This window comes from Xenopus tropicalis, chromosome 7, assembly GCF_000004195.4.
Source record: "Xenopus tropicalis strain Nigerian chromosome 7, UCB_Xtro_10.0, whole genome shotgun sequence".
NCBI lineage: Eukaryota > Metazoa > Chordata > Amphibia > Anura > Pipidae > Xenopus > Xenopus tropicalis.
In genome coordinates, this window is record NC_030683.2 from 99,704,288 (window position 1) to 99,729,744 (window position 25,457).

Consider the following 25,457-nt stretch of genomic DNA (forward strand, 5'->3'; position numbering starts at 1 on the left):
ACCTGATTATCTTTTTGGAAGTGCACTGATTTATATGATGCTAAAACCAATTAGGGTGATTATCTAGAATACATTACAAATGCTTTATGTAACGATAGCTGAATACTTGGCTACAGGTTTGTTACTTAAGCTGTTTTAATAACAGATAAATAGAAGTATCCTAGCAGGGGTGAGCTGGACAAAATTGTAATAATTAAGCTTGATGTGAAAGGCTGTTTTATGGTAATTTTTCAGTGACTATAATTAAATCTGGGGTAAAAAAACTTCAAATGGGGCCACAGGTTACAGGATGGCCCACCTTCTAAAGTGCCACTGACCCTAAATTCTCTGTAGATCATAGTTCTGGTTAATGTAATCAGTCACATGCTTGATTCTTTTATTCCGACTGAAGATGTTTTGGCCTTGGGCCACTGCCCCATTCAGCCCTTAAATTATAACTGGTGGTGATTCTGATTTAATCTCATTTCTCTAGTTGGCAGCACAGTCTCTTTCTTCAAGCTCAGGAAGCCAGCATAAAAGAGGAGAGGCCTCTCTGGAGCAGACCCGGCTGTCTGATAACTGACTCTCCTCTCTGAATCTAATTAAGGGTCTTCGGATGAATTGCTGCTTTTTTTTCTCCCTTGCATTTCCATTTTGTTACACTCCAGTGTTTTCAGGTCTCACAGGTGGCTGGGGACTGTTCTCTAGAGTCTCATGTTAAACCATGTCAGCAGTTCTGCTTCAGAACAGCCTTTGAAGTTGGAGAACGCTTTCACTGTCTCATTTACCAGTCTGGGTGACTTTCAGAAGCTGCTTTTCAATGTTAATCTGACATTGTTCGGTCTCAGCAGTACCGAATGCTTGTTAAAGTTGCAGCATTTATATACTCATTACAAGTTACGTACAAAGTTGGAGAAGACTTAAATGAAGAGGCAAAACTCCTGCTTCTTTCTGTGGAGCTGTAAAATCCTAAGTGGGAGCTATTTCCATTGGGAAAAAGCATTATTATGTTACAGAGTTCTTTATACTCAATCCCCTTTGGCTACAGCCAGTCTGCACAATTTGCTTCAAATGCACTCTCACTAAACCACATTTTATACCTGCTACATTAAAGATAAAGAAGGAAATAGACTTTTAAATGGCAAGCCACAAGACAAGTGTGGTGTCTACAGACAGAGGCCAGAATAAGATTACACTGTTCTCTGCAAAAGCCTGCACAGAGGGGAGCTTGGCAGTTAACCTGCTATAAACAGTGCCTGCATTTCTGAACTCCTGCTATAAGAGTAACAGGACATTCAGAAGTCCTGCTATAGGAGCAAAGTGTGTCGTAATGGCATTGGCTGAATAACATCTAACATGTCAATTTCAATACTCCTTTATTCCCTTTTAAGTTACAGTAAAAGCTTTATGATAATACGTGGCATCCTCTCTTGTCTTCTGTCTTAATGGTGTATGTCACTGCCACCATAAAACAGCAGATAGGACTAGTCTGCCATTACTTTAAACTTTAGTAGCCTAAAACTTTTAAAAAGTCAGAAATGTAGTAAATTATTTCTTATTATTATAAATATACAGGAGGAGATTAGTAGCTGCTAAATGTAGCTGACCATAAACAGCTTTCCTGGCTTCCAGAGGAGCATAACATACACTGACCAGCAGAAACAACTAAACCTATTTCTAGTTAGCTACACAAATGACCCCCATTGAAGTCACAATGCTGAGCCCACAGTCATACTTTGTATGATGAAAGACATAACTAGGAGAAAGAAGCATTCACCCACTTAGTGATCAGTTACCTTGTGGTCTTACACAAATTCATATGCTTCCCCACACTTGTGAGAATCAGACATAAGGGAGATTTAGAACACTACTAAGAGAGCAGTCATTGGATCCCTTCAACTGCAACAATTTGAAGTTAAATACTAGCAAAATAATTTATTAATAATGCACGAGTTAACTTCAACAAAATATTATTTCCTTTCACTATGGAAAGTATGTACATAGAACAGAATAGCCTTTTACAAGCATTTTTATGCTTGTACATTGGGAAGACTAAACTGAACCTCTCAAAATAAAGGGCTAATGCTACACCTAAAGGTACATCAAGGTACATATTGGGGGCTAAGAAGACAAAACCATCCTTGAACAGAAAATGGGTCCTGCAACACTAGCTGTAAGCCACATGCTATGCAGCTTTTATAATAAAGTCTTCACACCAATTCACTCCTCCACTCACATAGCTGGACAATATTAACACCTGCCTCCATGAGTTCCATGATAATATTGTGACTAGATCATACTCCCTTACCTGCCTAAAAATGCTCTATTCGAACCACTATTATCAGACCCATGGGGATTGTATTAAAATGCTAGGGGAATCGATTTGTTAAGTGGTGAAACCCTTTCAAAATTCATCAACAAGTCCAGCTGCATCAGAATTACAAGCACTAGATACTCAGTTATACATTATGCTTTTTACTGATACATGTACCTTTAATAATAACACAAGCAAAAATATTCACTGAGAAGCCAAGGCAGAAATTACTTTAGTGTTTGCCCTATAATACACATTTGAGAACCCACTGAAATGCTTTCTGAGGTTTGGAGTCTCAAAAAGGAACTCCGGCACCTTTAGCATTTGCTAGAAAGTAACTAGTTGCCCTGGGGACCACTGCAATAAATGATAACTCTTCATGAGCTACACACAAACAGGCTTTTATGCAGAATAATATGTGACTAACAGGGGAAGATCCCATTAGTTTTGCCCTTTACAGATAAGCAGTAATGTATAAAAACCTATTGCGTCTGACAGGATTGTAGACAGCTATAATTATATAAACAAGTTTGCAAGCTACTTTTTAATTCTATTTCCATAGTGTTCAGCATATAAATAAAGGATAATAATAAAACACGCTTACTCTCTTACTACCAAATGTATAGTAAATTTTTTTTTTAAACAGCTCACCTCTCCCCATCCTTTGGCTGAGGTCACTCGTCTAAGAGCTAAGTTTATTGATCCCCCACCATTGCCATTCTGTGTGGAGAGGCTTCCAGAGAGAATTGCTGTATCCGTAGCAGTCAGAGGGGCCTAGAAAGAGAATTGAAATGTCCACAAGAATACTAAATATCATTACTTTCATAGATACAACCTCCTGACTTGCTACATCAGTAACATATCAATCTTCTCACAACTGGAACTCACCCTTATTTCTTTGTAAGGAGCCTATATTAACATGACCTTCATATAATAGGAATCTGAAACCTTCAGGTCACACATATTATAAACAAAGGCTAGGAAAGATAAGTCCCATGGTCAGGGATGTGACGGAGCACTGGTTATGTTCTTTCTGTAAAAAGGACTAATACCAATTCAATGTATGTGCTATTAGAACTGGCTAAAAATGCACAACACAACATAATGCTCAATCTGAGCCTGAGTGGAGCTTCTTTTTCTGTTAGCTGCATCATGTTTATGACAGAGGATGGTTAAGAGGAATTAACTTAAAATTTAACAGTATGGGGTAATAGCCGGGTTGGTAGCGACATAGAGAAATATTTCCCTCGGAAGCTACTCATATGAAATAAAAAAACTCTATACATGGCTTGAGGTGGGCAGCAGCTACCATTCATATGTATGCCTAAACCTCTACTCTAGACACATTCTAATTAGTGATAAGCAACATTTTCCACCAGGTTTGCTGCAATAAAATGCCCATAAAATCCAATGGGCACAAAAAATATTTTGCAGTGGCCACGGAAAAAGGACCATTGACTTCAATGCATTTCACAAATTTTTGCCATTTTGTGAATTTGTCTGCAAAGCAAAACGGGACAGATTTGCTCATCACTAATTCTAATCCATATCTTGGGGCTGATATTCCTAGAAGATTCCTATTGGGATACTCTTATTAATCAGGGTAATAGCAGTGTTTCTGGTAAAAAGAAAAGACTCGGCAGAAAATAAATGCAGTCAGTAGTGTTAAAGTATAGTCAAATGAAAGCCTACAGTTCTACAATCTACAGTTACAATTATACAGGATACCTATACTCGTAATGGGATAAAGGTAGTCATTCTTGATGGGGAATGAACTAGGTATAAATTCAGACAGCAGCACCAAGGGTTATCAAGATATTAATCTATTACAAATTCACAGGTGGACAGGGTAATACTTTCCCTTCACAAAGCACTAGGAAGTCCCTATAAAGAATATGAATTGCATTAGAAAAAGAAGGGAGGGTTTAATCTTCAGGCGCCAAAAGAGTTTTTAAAGTGAGAGCTGTGGGGTTGTGAAATTCTTCCCCTGAAGTGGCAGATACATTACCATAGATACAAGGCAATAGCAATTATCGATCCAGGGTAGATTTAGAAATTAACTTTTGCCACATCTGAAGCAAGTTGGAGGCTTTAGGCAGGTTTTGCTTGGGCAAAAGATTAAACTTGGTACAGTGCATTTCTTTTTTCTAGATAGATCAGCTACTATGTAATAGGATGATAATGGTGACCCTTTAAATAAACCTTATTAATAAAGATGCAGGTTTCATAGGCAATTTTCAACCATGCTGAGATACACTTCCCTACTATATAACATTTCAATATGTTGCTCACTCTAGAGCTAGATGAGCAATTGTATCCCTTTATAAATAAAGATGAGAAATATGTTTAAATAAATAAAATGAGCATCACTTAATGCTACGTGTTGCTGCTTTGCCTTGCAAATTTAGAAAGCCTCTTTTTTTATGGAAAGACATTAGCCGAGCAGTACCTCAATAGACTGAGAGATGTGCATTCGGTTAATTTCAATCTGGGGAAAGCCACTTCCTGGAATGTCTTCGAAATCTTCATCATAACGATCAAACAGCTCCGTGGCATCAATTCCAACACTAATTGTCCCCTGGGAAAAAAAACAGAGCAAAGGGGAGAAAGTCAGGAACCAACATAAACATTTTAGAATAAACTAGATGCAATCACCTTAAAATATCAATAGTCTTCAGATTAATCAGCTCACTTGACTGCATTTGTCAACAGATGCATATAATATATTCAGCACTTTCCCTACATTCCCTGGTGACATAAGAGACGATTTACTCATCTAGCAAATAGATTGGAAAAGCAATGTTTTCCTTAAGCAATTTGTTACTCAACTCTTTCAGCACCGGAGGGGTTGGAATGCGATGGCAGCACTGTGCATTGGGCGCCCCTATGGCAGAACACCGTTTAGCGTTTCTATTGCCCCAAACCTTTTCTACACCCTTCAGAATTTAGAGCAAACACATAAGTGATTGTTTAAAGATAAAAAGAAAGTAAGGATGAAGCTCTTTTTAAACATGGAACATTACAACAAATGTCTCAGTCATTGGCGCTCAGAGTACCAAGCAACAGCAAGAGTTCTGTGGCTGTCCAATAATCCTCATTAGAATCAAGCTGGGCAGGTACTGTTCCCATACAGGCTTTGGAGAGATGCGGCGCTAAATGACTTTTGACTTTAAAGCAAAGTGAAGAGGAGAGAGCGAGAGAGAAAAAAGTCAGGTAAGAGAGAGAGATGGTTCAGCAAAGCAACAGCTATTAAAAGAAACGAGGCACACTAAATCCAGTCAACTGATTAACTTTGCAGCCAAGGGAATGTACACAACACATTATGGTGCCATGGAGCTTAATGGTATTGCTTCCTTCAATTTTACAGTGGCTTTGGCCTTTTGCATGATGCTATCAGCTTAAAAAAGGAGAAAAGGTTAACAATCCATCACATTTCCCCCCGCGAGATTCAATTATGACGAATGTTGTACCCAAATTAATCCATGTAGTCTACTTTCTGTGATTAGGCTGATTATTTATAGGATATTTTTCAACACTCCGTACCCAGCCTGGCCCTCGCTTGTATTTTTCTAGTGCTGTATACAAGCTGGCAATAAGCACAAGGGGGAATTCACATTCCAATTTGTATTCATTATATCTTCTCTCTTTGGTTTTAGAAATCATGTGGGCGAGGTCATTATTCACTGCAACTAGTTCACCGAACTTAACTCAAAGTTCTACAAATGAAAAACCTTTGCCAACAGAATGTTGCATATGGGCTTTTCATTTAAAAACGTAGCCTTCTAATGGATAACATTTCTTTCAGCTAATATGTCAATGTGGTTCTGTTAACATATATCCCTTTATTTTAAAAAGAAGCCACAAAATTTGCATTTAAAGGAGAACTAAACCCTAAAAATGAGTTAGATATATACCGAACTCATTGCACCATAGTTACATATAGTTACATAGGGTTGAAAAAAGACCATTGTCCATCAAGTTCAACCCATCCGAGTAAACCCAGCACACAACCTATACTAACCAATCTATACACTCACATACATAAACTATATATATATATATATATATATATATATATATATATATATATATATATATATACAACCAGTAATACTAACTGTAGATATTAGTATCACAATAGCCTTGGATATTCTGCTTGTTCAAAAACTCATCCAGGCCCCTCTTAAAGGCATTAACAGAGTCTGCCATTACCACATCACTAGGAAGGGCATTCCCCAACCTCACTGCCCTCACCGTGAAAAACCACCTACGCTGCTTCAAATGGAAGCTCTGTTCCTCTAATCTATAGGGGTGACCTCTGGTGCGCTGATTGTTTTTATGGGAAAAAAGAACATCCCCCAACTGCCTATAATCCCCTCTAATGTACTTGTACAGAGTAATCATGTCCCCTCGCAAGCGCCTCTTTTCCAGAGAAAACAACCTCAACCTCAACAGTCTAACCTCATAGCTTAAATCTTCCATCCCCTTTACCAGTTTAGTTGCATGTCTCTGCACTCTCTCCAGCTCATTAATATCCTTCTTAAGGACTGGAGCCCAAAACTGCACTGCATACTCAAGGTGAGGCCTTACCAGGGACCTATAAAGAGGCAAAAATATGTTCTCATCCCTTGAGTCAATGCCCTTTATACAAGACAGCACTTTATTTGCTTTAGAAGCCACAGAATGACACTGCCTGGAATTGGACAACTTGTGATCTACAAAACCCCCTAGATCCTTCTCCATTAAGGATGCCCCCAACACACTACCATTCAGTAGATAGTTTGCATTTATATTATTTCTACCAAAGTGCATAACTTTGCACTTGTCAACATTGAACCTCATTTTCCAGTTTGCTGCCCAGTTTTCCAATTTTGTCAAATCACTCTGCAAAGCGGCAGCATCCTGCATGGAACTTATAGTTTTGCACAATTTAGTGTCATCAGCAAAAATAGAAACAGTACTCTCTATGCCCACCTCCAGGTCATTAATAAACAAGTTAAAAAGCAAAGGGCCAAGGACTGACCCCTGCGGTACTCCACTAACCACACTGGCCCAATTAGAAAATGTTCCATTTACCACCACTCTTTGTACTCTATCCTTCAGCCAGTTTTCTATCCAATTACAAATATTATGTTCTAGGCCAATATTCCTCAATTTGATCATTAACCTTCTGTGAGGTACTGTATCAAACGCTTTAGCAAAATCTAAGTAGATGACATCAACTGCCATTCCAGCATCAAGGTTCCTGCTCACCTCCTCATAAAAGGCAACTAAATTAGTCTAAAGCATCTCTACAAGAGTAATGATCTTGGCCTTCAAAGTTGTCACAGGGGTTCTCAATCTTGGATTTTGTTAGAAGTAACAATGTACCAATAATCTGTATTATTTACTAATCAGCCTTATATTGTGACAATTATATTCTGTATATACAGTATATTGTGAGTTGGCCCCTAAACTCAGGTAACAAATCAGCACAGAGCATGTGCAGGGACTCAGCAGAGAAGAAGATGGGGGGCTACTGGGGCATCTTTGGGGGCACAGATCTTCCCTGCTAAAGGGCTGTGGTTGCCTTGGGTTGGTACAGAAGCACAAAACACACTGTACAACATTTCTGCCCTACTTTTTTAGTCAAACTTTAGCTCTCCTTTAATTGGGCTCAGTTACCGGGCAAGTTTGGACTGGTTTCAGAAAAGATTGACTTTATTGTTGGTTACTGACTTTTAATTCTGTTGTTACCTTTCTAACTTACAGTTCAGAAAACACATTACGTTGCCATGGTCTGGGAGACTGGATAACCTGACAATAGGATTCAATTTGAGATGCAATTCAATTCAGAAATTTATCTCACAGTTTCATTTCAAAACTACCTGCTTGGTCCTGCAAAAAATTTGACAATTCACCAAACCTGCCCAACCGATTTTGTGACCGATGCCAATTGAAAGATCGCTAGATGTACATTGTTCGGTACACGCTATCCTAAGAATAATTTGATGGTTTTGTTGGATCGCACTTAAGGCTGATGGCAGACGAGGCGTAGGGCGGATATTTTCGGCAAGCGGAAAAGAGCTAGCTGAAAATACCGCCCTACACCTCCTACATGTGCCTGCACCCGAATGAATGGAATACGCTCTGGTGCAGGCACATGTAGCAGAAATACCCATAAAAACACGAGACTTGCATTTTGATGCGTATTTCGGCTACATGTGCCTGCACCCGAGCGTATTCCATTCATCCGCTTGCTGAAAATATCCGCCCTACACCTCGTCTGCCATCAGCCTTAATTGTTGTTGAGAAAGGAAAAAGGCCAGCTTAAAGGAAAAACTGGAACTGAACTAGGAGTTTTCATTCATGTTTTTACGTCATAATATATGAAATATAATGTGCTATTATACTGTACTGGTAAAAAAAATGTGTTTGCCCTGTCTATCATTATAGATATATGGACAGGATTAAGAACTCTTTATAAGAATATATTTTACAGGTTAATTTTCCTTTGTATCTCATAAGCATGTATAACCACATTTAGGTAAAATGTCATTGCTTGGCTTCAGACAAAATTTCCTATTGTAGGTATAATGTACAATGCAGCTTTTTCATCTTATTATATTATTATCTGAGCAGTTATGATACACCAGGTGATAAATAAAAGGTTCTTGGAAAACCAAGTACACATACACCAAAACTTTCCTTGGGTTTATATATAGTAAAAGCAAATAAATAAATAATATTGCTTTATAATACACCACCATTCACTAAGACCAAAAGTTATGCTTAACAACCAGTGCTTAGCAGGGAAAAAGTAACATAAATATTTAATAGGAAAGGATAATCTGTCCAAGAGAAAAAGTATGGGTCTGTTATACAAGTAAAAGTTCCTTCTCCCTAAACCTAATGCTTTCTCTGCTTCTATAAAACATAACAGCTCTTAAAGGCATTTATTAATTCCCCCTTGGACCAGAGATAAATGAACCTTGACTAATTCCCTCGACACTGGCAAAGGCAGCTGCCATCAACTGGTGCTCCGAAGAAAAGGATTTTTCTATTGTGCCTCTATAGCAAGGAGAAAAAAATGCTAATACTATACAGTTTATTGTGAAAAAATATATATAAAGTGTATATTTTGAAACTTAACGATTATGTGTCCCAAACGTACCAAGTGTTTGAGTTTTATTTTTATTTTTTCTCCATTAGGTTATATTTTATTTCAAACAAAACTTAAATCTATTGTGCAATATCCCTGGGGCAGTCCTCCTCTTAAAAGAATGTTAGAGTACAGAAAGTGATTGCAAAAAAAAAAAAAGGCAAAGAAATTAGCTGCCAATCTTTCTCGGAGTGTAAGGGCATGTAAACCTTTGTCCCCATAGAGTAAGGTTGAACTGATTATTTTCTTTTTACAGTAAAAATGAAACACAGACTGTCCTTTCCTTGGCACATTCGGAGCACAACGGCACAAACAGCAGTTGCTTCTCTACATCCAGCATTAAGCTCTTAAGGTGGAACCTAGAGGAATTGCAATAGATTGTAGGGCCTTGCCTTCTGTGGATCCTGTAGTACAGGGATCCCTAACCAGTGGCTCAGGGGCAACATGTTGCTCATGAACTCCTTGGATGTTGCTCTAAGTGCCCCCAAACCAGGTAGTTATTTTTGAATTCCTGACTTGGTGGCAAGTTTTGGTTGAATAAAAACAAGATTTACTACCAAATAAAGCCTCCTGTAAGAGGATAGTGTGCATAGGGGCTACCGAATAGCAAATCATAGCCCTTATTTGGCACCTCCATGAACTGTTATGATGCTTGTGTTGCTCTCCAAGGCTTTTTACATTTGACTGTGGCTTACGAGTAAGAAAGTTTGGGGACCCCTGCTGTAGTATGTACACAATCTATTTTCCAGAATGCTTGAGTCTCAGGATTGTTTTGTAATTTGGAACACCACTCCTTAAGTCTGACAAAAAAACACATTAACATTACAAAAACCCAGTTTGCCACCAATATGGATTCATGTAGTTTAGTTACCAAGCTCAAGGTACTGTTTTATTATGACACAGAAAAAGGAAGTCATTCTTTAAAATTAAAACTATTTGCTTAAAATGGATTATAAGGGAGATGATGTTGATCCATAATCTGGAGCTTTCTGGATAACGGCTTTGCGGATAAGGCACCCCCATACCTGCATACGTTCCTTATGCAATTGTGACAAGCTTCAGCACGTATGTGAAACTTGCTTCTTTTACTAAACACCCTTAAAACTGCTGGTGTGCCACATGTGACTCTCATCATGGCCGCCACCAACTACTTGCAAACTATAAGCTGCTATAAGGGTTTTTAAAGGGGGGTGGGTTTGCTTGTTAACACATGGATTCACACATTCTCTACATCTTCTGCCTATAAAGCACAGTTTTTACTTGAACATTTGAATTTAATTATATTGAACATTATTGTTAAAATAAGTAAATGGATTTTAGAACTACAAGATAACTTCAGAAAGTAATGATTACTGTTTTATATGCAATAAACTTTTATAACATGAGTTCTTAATCTTCTTAATTGTTGCAAACCATCAACAATATCTATTGCGGTTACTATTGCAGTTATATATAAAGGAAACCACAGTATTACCCGATAAGCTGTATTGTGTCCATTTAAAAGAAAAATATACCCCCAGATTGAATACTTAGTCAACAGATAATGTTATATTTTGATAAGTGACCTATTAAAAAATCTCGCCAAACTGATATATATAAGTAAATACTGCCCTTTTCCCTTGAGTCACCATATTGTGAAGGGCTGTGTGCTCCCTCAGAGATCACCTGACAAGAAATAATGCAGCTCTAAGAACTGTGGAAGCAAAAGGCAGAACTCTGTCCATTCATTGGCTGATGTGACCTAGCATGTATGTGTGCCTTGGCTTGTTTGTGTGCACTGTGAATCCTATGATCCCAGGAGGCGGCCCTTAATTCTTAAAATGGCAATTTTCAATTTAGGATTACCCAATGCATATTCTACTAAAAATGTATATTTTTATGAAAATGGTTTATTTAGATGAAGCAGGGTTTTACATATGGGCTTGTTTATGCAATATATTATTATAGAGACCTACATTGTTTGGAAGTATAGTTTTCCTTTAAGGCACCAAGGCCAGAGGTTCTCCAGATTGAAACAGACACCAACACTCCCCTGGTATAACACTTATGCTGCATGTATGAATGCATAATGGACTGTTTTCAAGCAATCTCAGCTTGTGATTTGCTGACTTTAAAACATAGCTAAAGAAATTGGCGAAGGCAATCTAGGTATGTTATTGGTTGGACAGGAAAACACTGCTTGGCTGATTTTTAAAGCAAATCAGCAAGCCCTGCAGGGTCCTCAGGACCCGGTAATAAATATGTTATGTTGTAATGTGCTGAAAGCTTCAAAGAAAAAAGCATTTCAGTGAAGCTTATGTTCATGCCGGGCAGTGTGGGGTATGTCAGCTTATTATGTGCACAAAGCATAACCTTCTGTCCACAGTGCTTGCTGCAGCAGATAAGAGATGTCACAATACGAATGAAGGGCAACACAAACAGATTATTAAAATCCACTAGGGGTGCAAGAGGGGTTTTCCTTTGTTTAAATGAAACAACACAACCTAGTTCTCTAGTATTCTATTTACTATAAATAAACAATACAATATATTGCCATAGATGTAGGAATCGGGAATCTTGATATTTACTCTTATTCTCAATAATGTTAGAAGCCAAAATAAGTGCCGGCCACTCGATAAGACATCAATGCCCCTGGAAAGGATAGGGAGAGGAGAGAATAGCATGTGGAATGGGGGGAAATCATTGGGGAAGGGAGTGAACAGAGAACATGGGGTGGGGGGAATGAAGAGAACAGCTCAATGGGAAAGGAACATAGTATGGTACTTGGACAAAGGAGATGATGTTCTTTCAAGGAGAAGGAAAGGCTAATAAAGTGTTAATCTCATGCTGCAGGCATACCTTCAGTTGTCTCAATAGTGCCCTAAAGTCTCCCCATATTTCTCCCTTTCAGATGATCAGAAGCCTCATACGAAAAAAAAAAAAATGCTGAGCTCGGTTAAGAAAATTCCCATATTGCCACGCTCCAGCACCAAGACCAAGACTGCTGTACATGGGCAGTTTGTAAGACCATGAGGAAGCTTCCTGCTGATTGGCTCAGATCACACATTCCTAAGTGAGGAAGTCATTCTTGAGGGAGGGGGGAACAGGAGAGGGGAGAGAGGAGAGAGCTGCGCAGACTCTGGCACAGGGGAAAAAATACAAGAAATTTGGTTTCTTTTGACAGAGGACTCAATGCAGCATTTCTGTGAGTGCTTATGGCTGTATTTACATAGACCTTTTTGATAAAGCTTACTTAGTTTTTACCTTTCGTTCTCTTTAAGAAAACAAGGAAGGGACATAAATACAAAGGAGCAGATTTATTAAATTGCAACAAACTTTTGCGTTTTGTTTTGATTCAGTTCATGTGTAAACCGTCCCTTGGGCTTTTCCTGAGTTTGTTTCCAGAGCAAAAATATCTATAATTATAGAGTCAATTTAATTGAAAATAAAAGGTCAATCTGCAAATTCTTAGCAACTACCAAGTGTGCCGCACCTATAATGTCGTTGCTTCTGCCTGGGAGCACGAGACTGCACATTTATATGTATTTTATGCATGCGTTTTTAGGCAGGTGAGGGGGCAGTTGGCTTCTAGTCTTTACTGATTGAGGAATGATAGAAGAGAGCATTTCAGGTCATTGCCCCATGACAGGAATCCAGGGCTGTGGGAGTGCAATTACAATTTAGTAAACGCTGTCAGGGCCACTGGCGAGCTTTCAGTCAATGCAAATGTAGTTATCTAAATAATTCATTTGTGAGTGGTCAGAATTTTTTTGCTAGAGAATACAATATGCAATGTAACAACTTGGAAGAAAAAGGGGTAGTTCAAAATTATTAAAATAATTAGTTTAATTTACTATCTTTTTCTTAAGTGTATGTTTTAAAATGAATTATTTTAAGTCACCCAGGTTTCTCTGTAATAGTTATGCACGGGTTGACCATGGGTTTTGTGCTGGCCACACAACACTATTCTGTAAGTCATGTGGCTAGATTTGCAAAGTGTTTACTTCTTATTCATTAGTTGTTTTATGGTTGTATCAGTTTAAGGAGTTGGCAACCTAACCTACTGAACTACTACTTGGAAACATGAGACTGGGAAAAAGAAAACCCATTCAAATTTAAAACTTAAATTAAAAAGTCCCAGGCCAGTATCCTACTCCATTCATTTTCAAACTGGTAAAATAAAATTGTTAGACCCTATTCCCACTGACACTTTAGTTTCAAACAAAAAAACACATTCTCTCTCATAGACATTGGAGCCTATGACTAAGTGCCCTCAATGCACAAAATGCGTAAGGCTTTTTTTTTTTTTAAAGATGTTTTTTCTTTAAATATATTTACTTTTAAACTGCATCAGTCCTTTTAAGATAGTCTGTTTTGTTTGTGCCAGCCTGCGTTTTAAGATAAAGTGTCCATAACCTCCATCAAGTTGAAGGTCTGAGGCCTGAAAATGTTATTTGTGTAAATGCTAACTACATACTAATATAGTAATAATTGTTTTTTTACTTGTCAAAGTACAATTCTCAGTACTGCTTGACAGCTGAAAACCGGAGGGATGCAAATGGTCACTAGCGTTTTACATTGCCCCCCAGTCAGCCTTCTGGCATTGCCCTTCTCTACCTCTGAGCATTCCTATGCTGAATCACTTGCTTCTAGCAATTTACACTTTCTCATTCAAACAAACCACTGATGCATTGTTTCATAAACTGTGGCAGACGATGCCATGATTTGTACATAAAATTTGTGATGACACGAAAAATTAATAAAGATGTTTAAATAAAAATTGCACAAACTGCGGCAAATGTATTCAAAGAAATACACTTTCTTACACTGCAATCATTGCCCTATAGAGTTAATAATGTAAGTCTGGTTCGGCAAACAATGGACAACTGACAAAGGAAGTAAAGAATTAATGCTGGACAGAGACCAAGTGTATCTGCTTTAGATTCGGAGTCAGCAGTTCAGCGCACCGGCTGCTTCCAGAAAACTCTGGCACTGTTGTTTGCGGTTTTAAGTAGAATTTTGGGTGATTATAATGCATAGTTATCATTATGCTTCAAAATAACATTAGCATATCAAATAAGCACCTTTCACTGGCAAACTAAAACAAGAAAAAAAGGGGGCTAAAGGAAATGCAGACAAAACTTAATTTCAGGTGTAGCAAGAAGTTTGACTTGGTATTGGTTCCATGACTTAATACAGGGATGGGATCCGTTATCCAGAAAATTCCTAATTATGGAAAGGCCATCTCCCATAGACTCTATTATAAGCAAATTATTCTAATATTTAAAAATGATGTCCTTTTTCTCTGTAATTATAAAACAGTACTTTGTACTTGATCCCAACTAAGATATAATTAATCCTTATTGGAGGCAAAACAATCCTATTGGGTTTATTCAATATTTAAATGATTTTTTTAGCAGACTTAAGGTATGGAGATCCAAATTACGGAAAGATCCCTTATGCAGAAAACCCCAGGTCCTGTGCATTCTGCATAATAGATCCCATACCTGTATGGACTGAGAGCATATTATTTTCAGGGATCTACACTTCTACATACACAAAGACTTTTTCCAAATGTATGTTCAGCAGTAAATGGAATATGTGCTTTGAATAAAATCTGGACATGAAGTATAGATAATAAGGTTACTTTTGGCTAGTGATAGACTTAGGACAACAGGAGAGTTCCAGTATATTCAACCACTGATTCATTTTCCAACCAATGATAGCTGAAATTTAGGTATAAGAACGTTTATACTGTAAAGGTGATTTCCATATCCTGCCCATATTCTAACCAACAGGTTTTCTGGGCTCCAATGTACCTGAAATTCTCCAGCAATGTGGTAATGATTATAACATAATAAAATAAAATAAAAATAGCTTAGAAATGGGTTTGTTTACATGCATTTTAGCTTAACCCATTGCCTGCTGGTGTTTTTGTTAAAGTTAAATGTTTTAGGAAAAGTGCTCTTGCTTGTTCACAGCATAAGTATGTGCTACTTTTATATCGATATGATAGCATGGCATGGGAAAGAGCATGGGAGCAGTTATTTTGCTGTCCCATTGGGTTCTGAGATGATCTCTACTGCCTAGAACCATACCTCCTAACTGTCCCAATTTTCACGGGATAATCATGATTTTAAACAGCTCAACCAACAGTACCAGATTCTTACTGAAAAGTTCCTCGTTTCTCATTGATCTCCTGCACTGAACCCTAAAAAAGATACAATGTTTCTCAAAATTAATTAAATAATTAAATAAGAGAGCCCAGAAAACTTAACATGCAACACCTGAACTTATACAATTGTAACTAATAAGCTAAACAGGTTTCATGGGGGAACTGATACTTGCAATTTAAAGGGCAATTTGACCTTTTTTTTTTTTATAGCAAAACTGTAATAAAACAAGACCCCAAAACCCCCAGAAATGTGTTCAAACTTTACATAACCTGAGAAATTTTGTAAAATGAGAGTGGTATTTAGGGGGTGTGGTTGCAAAATGGGAGTGGTCAAGACATTTTCTCTGCATGGCATTTCTTTTTGTCCCTATTTGCATTTTTGAAATATTGGGAGGTATGCTGCAAAAATCAATTACCTTGCCTGCATCAATGCAGCATGCCAATGGAATTAGGGCTGAAATGCCATTTATTAGATGCAGATAGGTTTTGTGTGTAGGCACAACATGCAAAGGAGCCAAGAAAGTAGCACTTTCTCTAAACAGCTGTTCAATCCAGAGTTCCTGAATCTGGGGGTCACATACTCTGGATCTTGCAACTTAGTCAGTGGAAGCAAGTGACTTTGGTGCAAGGCTCAAGTATGGGGGGGGGGGGCACATGAGTAACTTAATGAATTGCATTTTGATGCATGTGATTTTAGGGCAGTAGTGGTGATGTTTATTTCATGTTGAAAACGTTAGCTTCACATTTGTGGTTGCATATTTTCTGGATGATAATATCCAATTTATATATTTAATATTTGCCTCTTCTACAAAACAGCTGTCAATATAATACAGGCACTTCAAAAGATTACACATACACAAGCACTAATTAGCTTACTACTTAGCCTACTCTAGGAATACAATAAGATGTCTATGAACTATTACTTACTGAATTCATTAATACAGCACATTGCTAATTCCTGGTACTTAAACTGTTCCACTTCTCAAGGCTCAAAATACCCTCCTTTTTAGTGACTGATCATGTTGTTCTTGGAAATTATTTTAAATGACTTCCTGGGTACAGAATTAATTAAAATGAGCACAACCCAACAAACATTGCTGCTTTAAACTTTTCTCTCTTCTGTCTTATTTCTTTCTGTGGTGTCTTACTAAGGGCCATGTACTATGCCATTAAACAAACACACTTAGAAACAAGTCTACATTCACTATCACAATGGTCCCTCTATGACCATAACCTACACATTCTACAATCTTCTGCTTTCTTCTACTCTCCCTCTGCAATCCAGAGGTCCTGGTGGCATACAGGCCTTTAGATTGTAGACCTCCTCCAGTGCTCTCCATCCACTGACATCTACTCTGGATGACATAACACCAGCCACTGACCCGCACAGCCACAACACAAACTATTGTATATATGTGGATTTATTTTGGTCCAGACTCTCATATGCCGAATTCAGCGTAGCTAAATAAATATCTCTCTGCTCTTATATAATCCCATTCTTCCATCTTTTACCACCTCTTCTAACACACTGTTGAAATGAAACCTGTACACTTATTTTAACATTTAAAAACAATTACTGAATCCCAAAATGGCTGCGCTATTCCCCCATGATCTTCTACTGATTTTGCTTCACAACCACACTTTTTTTCATGCACCAGTTTGGTTTTCATAGTTATTCTAAATCAGAACGAACAACCCCACTCTAAAAAGGCTGCATCATCAAGTATAATGCCGGAGTCAAAGCCCAACTGCTTAATGCCTAGAATTAGTCATGGGCCTGTAATATATTGATATTGGTCTGAGCCAAAGGTTTAGGTGAAAGATTCATAGTTGCCCCAAAAGATGTCTTATCTGACACTGGGCCATCTGCCTGCAGCCATAAGGAACACAAGCACAATGAAAAATTTTCTTTGGTCCAGCCCATTAAATGGTCACATAAATAACACCTAAAAGCTTTCTCCTAATCTTAAAATATGACAACTATATATTTCCTCTACTATTATTAATAATATATTTTAGGTTTTCATCAAAGTGAGGTGATGCAATTATTTATTTTGCTACTGATATTGGTGGGACCACAAAACAGCAGTGTAAAATGTGGGAAAACTTAAAGTCAGGGGATATAAAATTGAGCTTTACTGCATATCAAAACACTTATCCAACCTAGGATTGCTGCATTAATTGCCTCCAGGAATCTTTCCAAAATGCAGATATAGGGCCCAGTGGTTCCGTACAATTTATGATGACCTTTATAATATCTTCGAGTGTAAGAAGGAGGTTACTTTAAAAAGTCATCTTTACAGGAGCAGGTTTTATTTAAGTCAACCCCCCTTTGTTACTAAGCTGAAATGGTAGCCCATTGCATTTATTTATCAGCATGGAGAGAAAAATATTTTAGACTCAAAACCACATTCATACGGACCTTCTTAACAACCTCTTTTGGAAAGTAGCACAGGGTATATGATAGCATATTGACATTTACAGCTCAGTGTAGATTAGATGTTACTAGAGGCTTTTGCAGTATCCACTGTAAACTCTTTTTGATAGGACAATAAAAGATGCTTGGGTTATGCCTCCAGCCTGCATGGTGTTCCTCTAACATATGCATCGCACACTTCACTGCTAACTTTTAGGTCTTCTTTTTTAATTAAATGAAACAAACTACGACCAGAAAACTAGAAACAAAACAGCTGAGACGATACAAAAAGAACCAGTTCACAAATTGCTCCATAACATGCATCTGTTTATGACTAAACATTTCTGGTTAGAAATGTTTTATTTATTTGAAGTCATTTTATTGAAACCAATAAAAGGTTGGAGATTTTCAACTAACTTCCATTCTGGTATGAAATCATAACAGCTGCCCTGCTTAATTCAATGCTAACATTGCCCGGAGATACATTTCCACTGAATCCCAATAAGCAATTGCTATAAACACCCAGATGGCTAATTTTATCACAGGACACATAGACTCAGTATTCCAATGCTGCTTTTATTTTTACAGCTCGCAAACAGCACAAAAAGAGAGGATGGGGGGGTACAAAGGCACAGACAAAATGTCAAACTACTAAAGCAACAGAAAGCATTTTATTTCGTGGTAAATCGCTCGGCAAATAGAATTGTTTGCTCAGATCTCCACTGGAGGACTTTACGGATGGCCAAATTTGTATGTTTGAAGAAATGTCAATAGTTGCAGAAAAGAAGATCATTTAATAGATATGAATACAGTTGATGCAACAAAAAGCAACAGAACTGAGCAGAAAAGAAAAGTGAATTTCTAAAAGACCCCCTTTCTAATAAAATTGGAACAATATGGCAGCCAATGAGCAACTGGCTCTAATAGGTCAAGTGAAAAGAGAACAATAAAAGTAAATATATGATTGGTTGCAATACAGTGTCACTGTGGGGCAATTTTGCATGTATGAATTTGATGATAACAGTACAACTTTCAGACCTTCAAATAGGATACATTTTAACCATCAGTTTAACCAATAAGCAACTACATGACAATTTAAGGGCTAGGGCACATCAATGCATTACAAAAACTATCCACACAGCCACATTGATCAACACCCTCTAACTACTAATGAAAGGAGTTTAAATGGCTTTTGCAGCAGTTTTAACTTGACTTTGAAGCTATGCGGATAACTCCCTAACCAACCGACCTTAAAGGAGATGTAAATGTTAAAAAAACAAATCATATATTTAGCCTTAGACTACTATTCTCTACACTTTACACTACCTTAATTTTTAAAATAAGACTACCTTAATCCACCGTGTCCAGCACTTCCCCCTGGCGTTTTGTAGTCACATGTGCCATGTTTGAAAGTCTTCAGAAGACCCCACCCTCCTGGAAAAAAAAAGCCTGCTCATACACAGGCTGGCTCCTGCTGCCTCCAGGCATGCGCAGAAGGGACTCTCCCCTCCCGACAAGTTGTCGGTGTAGTGAGAGACCTGAACAGGAAGTGGGGGCGGAGCTTCACTCTGAACAAGGAAGGAGTGGAATAGAGCAGAATGTAACTCAGCAACCAGGTAAGAAAGAACAGAGGGACAAAGGCAGGCAATCTGGGAAGGTGTTTAGAGTAATTTTATTAATAGAAAAAAAAAAAAAGGTTTACTTATTCTTTAAGGGATCAGGCACTAGCAAGGATACTAAAGCATCATCTCTCTTAAAGTGGACCTGTCACCCAGACATAAAAAGCTGTATAATAAAAGCCCTTTTCAAATTAAACAAGAAACCCCAAATCATTTTTTCATTACCACATCCATACCCATTATAAAAGCATTTAAAAATCCCTGCTGTCAGTCATATATTGCCTGCCCCGCCTCTATGCCTTAGGCATAGAGGTGTGGCAGACAGTTACTTTCACTTTCAATTCAGAACTTCTTAGATGTTGCTGCACTGCTCACATTCCCCCTTACTCCTCACCATCTAATTGTGTAACCAGTGCATGGACATGGGCATTAGGTCCCTCCATACTGGCACAGAAACAAGATATTGGCAGAATGCAATGCCTGCTTTGATAACAGTATCCACAAAATGGCCCCTGCCTGTATGCTGCAATTGTGAATTCCAAGGCTGAAGAAACTAAGATTAAAATAATTTATATAGTGTAAGTAAAGTTTATTTTGCTTGAAAACCACAATAGAAAACATTTTGGAATTATTTCTTAATGTGACAGGTCCGCTTTAAAGGAGCAGTAACACAAATAAATGAAAGAGCTTTAAAGTAATATAAACATAATGTACTGTTGCCCTGCACTGGTAACACTGGTGTGTCTGCTTCAGTAACTATAGTTTATATAACTACCCTGCTGTATAACCACAGGGGCAGCCATTCAAGCTGGAAAAACAGAGAAAAGGCACAGGGTACATAGCAGATAAGCTTTTTAGAATACAATTTTTTTCCAGTAATCTGATAAGTAACCTGTGCCTTATATAAACTATAGTAGAGTTTCTGGAACAAACACAGAACTTTTACCAGTGCAGGGCAACAGTACATTATATTTTATACATACATATATTTTTATTTCTTGGTGTTACTGTTCCTATAAAGCAATATATCTAACTCTATAAAGTTACTTGTGTACTAACTGTACACTTAGGAGTCTATTTCTCATAATATGTAAAAAAATGTAAGCAAGCAACCATTTAAAAATGCTATGAGGAAAAAAAAATTAAAATATATATATATATATATATATATATATATATATATATATATATATATATATATTTATTTATATATATATGGAGTAGCTGTAGAGAGAGTTCGCACTCACGGGTCTTACAGAAAATGTAGAGGTGTTTATTCAAGTCAACATCTAACGTTTCGGCTGTATCCACAGCCTTTCTCAAAGACAATGTGACACAAACACTGGTGCACTGAAAAAACAGAATTTGGCGCCAAACAATGACGTCATAGGTGTGAACACATTAGCATACAGTGTGAACAAAACGCTCTCAAAACACATTGAATCAACAAAAAAATGATAACATAATATGGATTAGGCATAGAACACAAACAAAAGGACTGTCAGGGGAAAGGAAAAGTGGGTGTGAATTAAAATAAGCTTTAAGGTCTCCATACACGGGCCGACTATAGCTGCCGATATCGGTCCCTTGGACCGATTCGGCAGCTAATCGGCCTGTGTATTGGCAGAACAGAGCGGCCTGGCCGACCGATATCTGGCCTGAAATTGGGCAGATCTCGATCGGCCAGGTTAGAAAATCCGGTTGGATCGGGGACCGCATCGGCTCGTTGATGCGGTCCCCAAACCGACTGCCCCATAACCACAAATGTAATCCGATCGTTTGGCCCCAGGGCCAAACGATCGGATTATTTTTTTTTTAAGTTACTTGCTACCCGATATCGCCCACCCGTAGGTGGGGATATCGGGTGAAGATCCGCTCGCTTGGCGACATCGCCAAGCGAGCGGATCTTATAGTGTATGGGCACCTTTACTACAAATAAGCAGACCGATTCCTCATAAGGCACACCATATAATGCATTATTTGACAGCCACGTCTGTCATGTCAGGCAATACATGCTGCACAGGACAGTCATGTTAATTACCCATTTTCAGCAACTCCTTGATGTATATTTGCCCTACTGTCCCTCATTATTTCTTATTCCTTGGGCCAGTTCGATTTTGTACATTTACAAACTTATAACTTGGGGATATCTTTGCGACATGTGTGAGTTGCAGTTCAGCACTGGATACATATGCGGGCTTTTCAATACACACCCACTTTTCCTTTCCCCTGACAGTCCTTTTGTTTGTGTTCTATGCCTAATCCATATTATCTTATCATTTTTTTGTTGATTCAATGTGTTGTGAGAGCGTTTTGTTCACACTGTATGCTAATGTGTTCACACTTTTGACGTCATTGTTTGGCGCCAAATTCGTTTTTTTCAGTGCACCAGTGTTTGTTTCACATTGTCTTTGAGAAAGGCTGTGGATGCAGCCGAAACGTTAGATGTTGATTTGAATAAACACCTCTACATTTTCTGTAAGACCCGTGAGTGCGGACTCTCTCTACAGCTACTCCATCTATTATTTTGGGACTGCACCCAGGCTCCCTTGGACCTACTTATACGTGAGTGCCTGTCTTCTTGCAATATATATATATATATATATATATATATTTTTTTTTTTTTTATATACATATATATATATATATATATTAGTTTTACACCACCGGCACTCACCAATCCATAGACAACGGCCGGGTGCTAACCCTCAAAACACATCCAAGTCGCATTTCGATCCCAATGGGATCCCCTGCCAGTCTATGTACTTGCCCGCTGAAGCTCTACAGTGCACCATCCACAGCAAAACATTCCTATTATTAACCAGCATCTGCTAAGATCCCCATAAGAGATCATTTAAATAATGTGCTGTGCATTATAAAGATTTAGGTAGAAAGTCTAAACTGCATTTTTAAACCATACATCTACATTTTTTAGTTTATCATCATTTTACATATTTGCCAGATTTTGAGTGAGAATAAAAAAGGCAGAAATCATAGTACTGTGTGAAAAAACTGTATTAACAAAATAGGGAACAAAGCATAAATACAAACAGGAGGTCCAAATTAAAAATGTAAATCCATTAGCAGCTGCTCATTAATGATAAACCACGACTATCCATCATAAATCTACTGAACTGTTATACACCACGGTTTAAATACACTGAATAAAAGGTCATTTGATATGGGAACCTTCATGTTTTAACTGCCTAAACACAGAACCAGGGAAGCCAGCTTTAAGTGTGGATGATTCATTCCACGTATTGGCAATAAAATGGTCATTGCCACTGACTCTCTTGCCACCTCTGAATGCTGAAAAGCCCCAAATCACACTTAAAGGTAAAGGTTACAGAAGGCAAAGTCATTTGAAATGCATGAAATAGCTGTGAGAAACAAATGGTAATTGAATCATGTGTTACATGTTCATCTTAATTTCCATAGGACTTTAACAATGTTCACTTGCTTGGAGAGATGAAACATATATACGTTGTTCATATTACAGAGATAAAGGAAAAAGGCAATGGAACCACCTAATAGGCTTGTGGTAGTAAACAGATTATTGCTCTTTTGGACCAATACAACTCATTTTGAATTTGCAGTTATATAGATTTCCACTTGTTCTTCACAGAGAAATAGAAGATACCATTTGTACAACATTGTTCCCTATAGATTTTAATTTAGAATTTTATGTCCTGGATATCAGTTTTTATTGTTAATAAAATTAAAAGCCGTGATTGATATCCCGTTTTTTTTTTCCATAGCTAAAGGGGAATAATGTAGTTCAGGGAGGGTGGGGGAAATTTTGTTCCAGTTGTAAAGCAAATATGCCTTCTAGCTAGAAATCTGCTCTCTTATTATATTTATTTTCACCCAAGGTTGTCACAACAGCAAAGGAATAAGCAGGAGAAGAAATTACTACTTATAACCACACTTGTCATTGTCAAAGAGAGAAAAGAAGATCTTAATTGGGAACTGAATGGAGCCACTGTAAGAGTGCAGGACACAAGGGATAATTAGCTTAGGTAGGTTTCACAAAGCTATTATCTGATTTACTTCCCCAAAAAAAAAATTGTTTCCAACTGCAACATTAAACTGTAATAATACAACATGGTCAAAAGTATGTGGACATCCATTCTATTTATTGTTATTGGCTATATACACAGTTCATCTCAAACACAAGTGCTACTACATCATACAAAGGCAATTCTTGCAATATCCATGATTTTTGCTTTGTGGGGAAGGCTCTTTCCTGTTTTAGCCCAATAATACCACCATACCACAAAGTCAGGTCCACAAAGAACGGATTTCTGAGTTGGAGGTGGAAGAACTTGACTGTCCTGAGCACAGCCCTGATCTCAACCCTGATCTCAACCCAACTGAACACCTGTGGGATAAACTGTAAAGCCAATGCAAGCCAGGCTTCATCAAGCAGCATATTGCTCAACATGAAGAAGCAAATGCAACTAACTTCCAACATTTAGTAGAAATGTGTTCTAGAAGAATAGAGGGGAAAGACTGTTTAAGCACCAAATAATTGACCAACTCCATATTAATAAACTTTTGGAAAGTGATGCAGGAAAGGCAGGTGCCCACTTACTTATGGCTACATAGTATATTATGATAGCCTGAATTACAGGAAGGCCATCTGCCATAGAGTCCATTAAGCAAATAAGTCTACAATTTTTATACATTATTTGGTTTTCTCTGTAATAATAAAACAGTACTTTGTACTTGGTCCTAACTAAGCTGCATGAATCCATATTGGTGGCAAAATGCTGTTGGTTTACTTAATGTTTAAATGATATGCTTACAATATGGTGAACCAAATTAAGAAAAGGCCTAGAACACCTAGGTCTTAAAGGAGAATGAAAGGTAAAAATTAAGTAAGCTTTATCAGAAAGGTCTATGTACATACAGCAATAAGCACTAACAGAAACACATCAGAGAGTCCTCTGTCAAAAGATTTGTCTTCTCTGTTTTCCTAGCCAGACACATGCAGCTCTAATTTACAACCTATTGTATATCTGAAAACCTTCAGCATTGGTCAAAGAATGGTAAAGGAAACTGGGGGAGAATATACCCCACAACAGATTTACCTTTCCAAGAATATAAGGCTAGCCATAGCATTCTCTGCTGATAGTGGTCACATGGCTGGCCCTTTAGGGGACCAGTGAACTATTTTTTTTTTAAGACTATGCCCCTCTGACAAAATGGAGAGCTGATGAAACAGATTACATTGAGGAGTAGTTACCAGAAAATAAATGTTAATGAAATTCACAAGTTTACCTTAGGATTGGTTCGCTGCTGAAGCCTTCTTTCTTCTCTTTCCCTTTGTAATCTCTCAAATTCTTCTCTGATCTCAGCTGCTGTTCGTTTCCTTTCTACAACCTAAACAAAAAAATAATTTTGCATGGATGTAACTAATGAAAGGTCAAAAACTAAAACAAACCTTTGAATATCTAACAAAGCAATAAACAATAGAAGAGCAGTTTATCAAATATGAGAGGCATAGAACATGGAGTGCTCAGGAACTTCATCAAAGATCTAGTAGAACAACAAAACAACAAAGGTTCTAGTAGAACAAAAGATAAGGTGCAAGTGAATTAATTCTGCATTAGGATTCATGCAGTGCAGAAAATTCTCATGTTTGAATATCACATCATAGACTTGTTTGTTGGATGTGGACCCTAATACAAGATCATAAGAAAAAACACAGAAGAGATCATGTACTAATGAAAATCACAAATTAATGTGTGTGTGTGTGTGTGTGTGGCTTTGGCTATGAATCTCTTTGTCAAAACTTTACTGGTCCTTTCACCATATTGCTACAGCGTGAA

General features: G+C 37.7%; 1 protein-coding gene across 1 annotated transcript in view; it reads right to left on the reverse strand.

Annotated features, from left to right (window-relative positions):
• Window positions 1-25,457, reverse strand: part of dnajc11 (DnaJ heat shock protein family (Hsp40) member C11) — a 121,193-nt gene that overhangs the window by 23,462 nt on the left and 72,274 nt on the right. Inside the window, 3 exon segments of the mRNA NM_001079115.1 lie at window positions 2,945-3,067; window positions 4,743-4,871; window positions 24,907-25,008. Of these exon segments, the coding sequence (NP_001072583.1) occupies window positions 2,945-3,067; window positions 4,743-4,871; window positions 24,907-25,008 (354 nt within the window).